Source organism: Aedes albopictus, chromosome 2 (genome assembly GCF_035046485.1).
Source record: "Aedes albopictus strain Foshan chromosome 2, AalbF5, whole genome shotgun sequence".
Lineage (NCBI taxonomy): Eukaryota > Metazoa > Arthropoda > Insecta > Diptera > Culicidae > Aedes > Aedes albopictus.
In genome coordinates this window covers 37,420,364-37,427,856 of record NC_085137.1, presented here as the reverse complement: position 1 = coordinate 37,427,856, position 7,493 = coordinate 37,420,364, and the positions used below count along the sequence as shown (strand labels likewise).

Sequence of the window (7,493 nt, the reverse complement as noted above, 5' to 3'; positions counted from 1 at the left end):
TAAAAGTAATCCTAAAATTATGAGTTTATGGAATTGCTGTAATAAAACTGTATTAAAAAGCAAACAAAACCTATTTGCAATGAAATTGTTACTAGCTCACTCTCGGCAGGTATTCAAAGCCTTTAATCTCTAAAGCAATGTCTGGATGAATACCTGAACAAACTATTAGGGAAACTTTTGGAGAAATTTCCAGAAAAATCACTTAATAATTTTTTAGAGGAATTTCAATCTGAATTTCTAAAATACACCCCTAGAGGAATTTTCGAAAGTATATAAAAATCTTTTTGAATATAAAATTTCCTGAAATTGTATTTTTCGAAGAAACGTTTGGAGAAATTCTTGAAACCTTTGGAGAAATTCCTAGTAGAACTTATTGAGAAATGTGTGGAAGAATTTTCGGAGACATCCCAAAGAAAAACTCCTGAAAAAAATCTGACAATATTTCTGAAGGAATTCCTTCAGAAATGTTTGAAGAAATACATGAAAGAATTCAACCATGTACTTATGTAGCAATCCTTGAGTGAATTTCCTATTAATTCCTTTGAGAAATCCTTGGCGGAGACATTTTTTTTTAAGAAATCAAGGAGTGCTTTTTATTGAATACTTAGAGGAATCTTCAGAGGGATTTTTGTTAAAATCATTCTCATCCTGCAACAATCCTCTTTGTGTAAACATTCCGGAAATTGTTTGAAAAATTAAAAAAAAAAAGGAATTTGTCTCCTTGCAGGCAATCAGCAGATTTTTATAGAATATTTAAGAAGTATTCTTGCAAAACTCACGAAAAGAATTCAAAAAAGAATGTCCTTCCGCGATAGTTACAGAAGCAAATCGTGAAATAATAATACAGGAAGGGTTTTCGTTTTGGGGGCGTACCAATATAGCGGGCGCTGAAATTTAGAAACCTTGGGTAACCAGCTCTGATTTTACCATGACAGCACTGGCCACTACCGAAGCAATCAAAGCTTGGAATGACAAAAGAGAACGAATGTCCCGTAAACAAGCAAAAAAGATTGAACGGTTACTCAGTAAGAATAAGTAGTCTCCACACTCTGTATCTGTTTTGACTCACCATAATCTTCTGGAAACGAACCAGCCTCGGGCTGAAAGTCTCGATAATAAAGATAAAAAAAAAATGGTGATTTATTAATTGTTGAACACTACCCAAAAGTTGAACATTTTCATTGTTATTTAAGGCCGATACAAATTTAATTTTGACTTTTTGTCCCCCCCCCCTTTAAAAAATTTCTGGCTGGATTTTGCATTTTGAGGGGACAGATAAAACAATATTTATCAAAATATCGGGTATTGCCAAAAATTCATTAACAAATCCGATGAGTTTAAATATTTTTCTGATTAAATGTTTAATATGTTTATCCCCCCCCCCCCTCGACCAGCCAAAGAGTGGTGGGACAAAAAGTGAAATAAATATTTGTAACGGCCAATTAAAAAAAATAACATAGCATTCAGTTTCCATCGATGATCCAATTGTTGAATACTGGCATAACCTAAACTGTTAGCCAGACTGCCAGATATTTTTTCCCACTTTACCCAATCGTACATTTCAAGGGGTTTCAGGGGCGTTCCAGGGAAGTTCCGGAGGCGTTCTAGAGGGCTTCTGTAACGTTCTAGGGGTTTTGAAGGGGTTTCAAGTGTGTTCCAGGGGTGTTCCTGAGAGATTCAGAGGGTTAAGGTAGCCTTATTTCAGAGCGTCCTAGGAGTGTTCTAGGTTCATGGTCCATGGGTTTCCAGGAGTGTTTTGGATGCTTTCGAAAGCGTTATAGGGGTTTTAAGGGGCATGAGGGGCTTTCAGAGGTCTCAAGGGTGTTTTAGTAGGTTTGTTGGGCGTTCCATGACGTTTCAGAGAAGTTACAAAGGGATCCCAATAAGTTTCAGGGGCATTCCTGAGGTGTTCCCGGGAAGTTTAGGTGGTTTCAAGGGATGTATCCCTGATGTCACCTGAAACATTGGAACAGCTTGAAACGCTTCTGAATATTCCCTGGAGCATTCTTGGATTCCCCCTAAATCTTTTCGAACATCATTCTATTCATGTGATCATTATTCAACAAATCTTCTCAGAAATTTTTTGCTGTTGGTCATGTTTAAAACGAATTCAGTGAATCAGAGCTCTCTTTGAGTAAATTCTTTCTTAAATGACAAGCTGGGCATATCTGGACGTTTCACATTAGCGACTTTTGCTGGAGATGCTGCACAACGCCATATTTTGTGTTCGCAAGATTGTGTAAAATGTGCGATAGATTTTGAAGAAACTGTTACTGTTTCCTCTGAAGCCTCTGCGTGTGCACTGAGTAATGGTGTGGCCTCTTACACAGCAGTCTGGTCACCCGCACAAAGCTGTGCGTGAAAGCAATTTTGTACCTATTTTTTTTATTGTGGGCGTTTTTCTCTCTTTCTCTTTTGTAAGGTGAATGTACCTGAGAACTTCAGTGAATAGGCGCAGTTTTCATGTGGCTTGTTATTCATTACTTTTACGACGCGGACGCGACAGATGTGCAACTAAATGGAAGTTATGTCACAAGATTGCTGTGTATCATGAGCTTTTCTCATAGAAAGAAACACCAGAGTGGGAGCATCATGTTTAATTGTCTACGTCTAGCAGTCAAAGATCCGAGAATCATATCGTGTCGTATTACGAGTGTCAAAATTGTATATGGGTCATTCCATATGAAGTGACCGAGAAAATGTGAAAACTTGCAACCGACCATCACGGATTTGAACCAAATTTGGTTGAAACATTTGTTTAGATGAAAAAAGAAAAAATCCAAATTTTGGTGCCGATCGGATCACCCCTCGGCCCGTGGCAGCACCCCTCGTTTTGGCCGATATGAAAATTATCCTCTCTTTCTTTTATTTTTATCATTGAAACGATTGCACATACACATTTTCGACCTTCGGCATTTTTAAAGGAAATCGTTCAGGGAATCTAGAAAAAATATTATTTTTTTGATGCAGTGTTGCCAGATATCATATTTTTCAGTTTTAAAACTAAAAATCGATTTTTCTCAAAATACGTATATTTTGATTTTAAAAATTTTGATTCCATCGTGTTTATCAGACGTTTTTCTATCGAAAATCTTAACTCCCCAAGGTAATTTGCGTCGTTCCTGAGATATAGCGTTTTTAAGAAAAAATATTCGTTTTTTTTCATATAAAGTATCATATAAAATCAGGTGCAGTTTATAAATTTCGCAAAAAAAAATGTTCGATGCCATATAAAGACGTGTTGTGCTGATTTGAAAAATATCAAGTATAAAAAGGAATAAAAAAATGTTACAGTGTTGCCAGTTCATCAATTATGAGTCTATCGTAATGGACTAGCATAACCTGTTGAACTAAAAAATGTATCCATTGAGATCATCAATTTTAAACAAATTTCATATATTTTAATATTATCTGAACAGAAGTGCTGCCAAATATGTAATATTTATTGTAGAAATCTTAATTTTACTAGAACATTAGTATGAAATCTAATTAACAAGCCAAAAGTATTTTTATATTTAGGTTTAGTACATTTGGCAACATCGACGTAAAATATATTCAGGAAAACATTTGATGAGTGTATTTATAAGCAACAGTGCTGAAAATGTCATTTCGATATAACTACATTCAATGACCCACAACTAATTTCAGAAGCTAAACCTGAAAATATGGAATATAATGATGATGATGATGATAATGATGATGATCATCATGATATCCTTTGGAATTAGATAATATTAGATACTACGCATCGTCGCGCAACTGGTAGCTCAGACTTCAGTATTTTTATTTTATATTCGAAAATCCAACTCCTTATAAAAATCCCTGTAAAAATAGCTTGATTGATTTTAACGGCAGTGTTGCCAAGAATGCTAGTATTTAGCGGAAACGCAAACAATAGGTGCGGGGATGCTTAGTATTGCGTTTACTCTTACTGGATTGCAGAATAATAGATCATGTCCTTTATTGTCCCGGGCAGAGAAGTGAAGAACAGTGTTGAGTATTGTGTTGTCTATTGATGTGATTGCATATGGTATGAGTTTTTATTTGTTCTTCGTGGCGAAGAATGAACAAAAATTTCTGAGTGAAATGGATTAGTGGCGTTTGCTCCCTAGAGCCTACTTTTCTCAGGCTTTTTTTTTGCATGGAAAAGAGATCGGTTGTACACGAAGGTTAATTCCGATAAATCAAATCGATTGTTCGATCAATTATAGGTGACTCCCAGATCGACAATGTATAGTATCATATTAAGGATCGGTATATTCGCCTCACTCCATTCATATTCACTCATCTTTGCTAAATCGAATCGAGAAAGATGCAGCAAACGGATTGTCGTGATCAAGCACGCAACCCCATCACCAGTGGAAAGCCATGCGCAATTTGCTTGACATGGATATTCGTTGCCGTTCGTCGCAGTTTTGATCGCAAGCGAATGAATGAATGGCGAATGGTGAATGGCGAATGGTCAGAAAGGACCATAAACAAAAAAAAAACACAGACAAACAGACGTAACATTGGAAAAAAAATCCAACGACCACGGTTTAACGATCTTTTTAAATCTTCATAGTTGTAGCTTTCACAACCAGAGGTGCGCACATCATTTTTCTAAGCGTTAGACGTTTCACCAAGTGTGAACTAGGCGATGGATTTCGCGAAAAATTTTCTAGGTGTTACGTCTGTTTGTCTGTGAAGAAAAGGTTAACAACAGGGTCGTTAGAGAAGATGTGTATTGTTTTTATCTTGCTCACACATCTTGCAACACACATGGTGCGATTTTTCAGAATAACCTGTACATTGTCAAACACTTGAAGGTTAGGTTTCATGGTATAATAAAAAAGGTAAACCGGCAACACTGTCACAATTTTTTTAATCCTTTTTATACTCGATATTGTTCAAATCAGCACAAAACGTGATTATATGGCATCGAACAATGTTTTTTTACGAAATTTATAAACTGCATCTGATTTTATATGATACTTTATATGAAAAATATGAATATTTTTTCTTAAAAACGCTATATCTCAGGAACGACGCTAATTACCTTGGAGAGTTAAGCTTTTTCGATAGAAAAACGTCTGATAAACACGATGGAATCAAAATTTTTAAAATCAAAATATACGTATTTTGAGAAAAATCGATTTTTAGATTTAAAATTGAAAATTATGATATCTGGCAACACTGTATCAAAAAAATAATATTTTTTCTGGATTCCCTGAACGATTTCCTTTAAAAAAGTCGAAGGTCAAAAATGTGTAGGGGCAATCGTTTCAATGATAAAAATAAAAGAAAGAGAGGATAATTTTCATATCGGCCAAAACGAGGGGTGCTGCCACGGGCCGAGGGGTGATCCGATCGGCACCAAAATTTGGATTTTTTCTTTTTTCATCTAAACAAATGTTTCAGCCAAATTTGGTTCAAATCTGTGATGGTCGATTGCAAGCGGTCGGTCACTTGGTGTGGAATGACCCATATATAAAAATTAAAAAAAAAAATCTGTGTATAATATATCATAAGTTAGTCTACATAAAACCACCGGAGTAATCACTTTGCATCCGAAACGCTCTTTAAAGGTATCATTGGTCCGCCGGAAAACGTCCGTCTTTTGTGAAAGTTCCACACATGTAGGGGAGTAGCACAATTTCCCAAAATTTAAAGAAGCAAACACTAAAATCGGAACATTAGCTTTTATAGTCTACCTAGCAATCAAACATCTGAGAGTCATATCGTGTTGTTTTGCGAGTGTCAAAATCGTATATATATCTTGAGGTGTCCTTGAAGAAAAACAGTCTTTTGTGAACATAATCAAAGAGTGTTGCATCGATCCTTTCGGGCACACCATAGTCTTCTATGTCATCTGAGCGATCGACTTTCTTATGATCCGTATTGTACCTCCAATAATGATCCTTTTTGAAGGCATAAATATGTGTTTCTTTATCGTAGATTACGCCGTCCAAATTCTTAGGCAGTCCTGGAAATGCTTCATGGATTTTTCGAGGATAACCTACTTGTACCTCGTCATCCATGAAATCCCACACTTCATCACCTTTGAATAAATAAGTATGAGAACCAATGCTTTCTGCGGCGTCCAGGGTTTCTGAAATAAAGTTGTGCTAATTAACTTTGTCAGTATTGGTACTTTTAGCTTTACCAGGAGCTCCTGGCCACATCTCGCTGAGTAAAGTCGGCTCATCTCTATCATTGAAATTTGTGTAGCAGTACTTTCCTGCGATTATGACTAACTTGTTTTGATAATACATTGCAGCATCGTACTTTGTCACCTCACAGAAAGTTGGTAATCCGGTAGTTTTCAGTTCCTGGCGTTTGCCATACTTCAACTGAATCCTCTAAAATTATGCCCCATACTTTAACACCTTGTTATCTCTGTAAAGCATTTTGTACTGTTTACCTCAACATCCTGCTTCGGTACTTCGGAAAAGTGTGCCACTACCGTGGGATACATGACAGAAGCTTTCGATACGGAATGATCCAACCCGAGGGCATGGCCGATTTCATGCATTGCAGTCGTGAAAAACTGATCCTTGTCCATCGCTGCGTGAAAGAACTGAGTGTTGAAGTGGATTCCTCTTATCTGCGGGTAATACGCGTGTGCCAACGTATTTGCCCCTAGATCATCATTACATATGCTTTCTCTATTAGTATGCCTTCGACCGCCAAATGCAATCTCCATATCAGACTCTGGGTCGTTTGACTCAGCGAATTCAAGGTTCGTCACCTTACTCCACTCGTCGAAAGCGTTACGTATAAGATTTTTAACAGTCCTCGAGGGGATTCCCCATGGAGTATTCCTAACGTAGTATGTGAGATATCGCGAGCTCCACTTGTAGTCGTCTCCGTGGGCAGCTACGTTGCTCATGCCACATTTGGGACTTTGGAGCGATATTTTGGTTTCTCGATCTAGCTCGCCTGTTTCTTTCAACCCGTGTTGCTGTTGATAGTGCAATATTCTGGTATTTGCACCAGCGAAAAAGCGGAGTCCAATATCATCAGTGCCATCGTTAGTAGAGTTGAAGCCGATTTCATCAAGAATTTTCTGATTAGAGGAAGTACGTTATTCATCGAGAATATATTGAAACAGCATGACTACAAACCTCTGCATCATCTTTGGACATGTCAGGTTCTTCCAAAGGAACAACGGGAACAACACTTGTATCACTAGAATTTCTATCAATTGTACTAGGTTCCTGCATTTTTAAGCTAGGTTTGAAATTAATTTCTTTGCTCTTTCGACCATTGGGAAACCTAAAAGATGCCTCGTTTTGCTGGATAGCTTCACCAAGTATTAATAATAACATTGCCAATAAGCAGCAACGCCATGTGCCCTCACGAATGTTACATCGTTTCACAACCATTTTCGCGACTGCTACGAGCGTTAATGTACATTAGTCTACTTTTCGAAAGCAACTGAGCAAATCATGAATTGCCTGCAAGGGGCGAAATCAATCACGGGAAACCCAAATGTGGCAGTATCAGTTCTA

General features: G+C 37.2%; 1 protein-coding gene across 1 annotated transcript; it reads right to left on the bottom strand.

Moving 5' to 3' along the window:
- Nucleotides 1-2,363: 2,363 nt before the first annotated feature.
- LOC109410846 (matrix metalloproteinase-18-like) lies at nt 2,364-7,493 on the bottom strand. The gene is made up of 4 exons (XM_019684380.3): nt 7,107-7,493; nt 6,404-7,048; nt 6,146-6,341; nt 2,364-6,091 (listed from the first exon to the last, which is right to left on the bottom strand). The coding sequence occupies exons 1-4, from the start codon at nt 7,365-7,367 to the stop codon at nt 5,694-5,696; spliced, it is 1,500 nt and encodes a 499-aa protein (XP_019539925.3). The 5' UTR covers nt 7,368-7,493; the 3' UTR covers nt 2,364-5,693.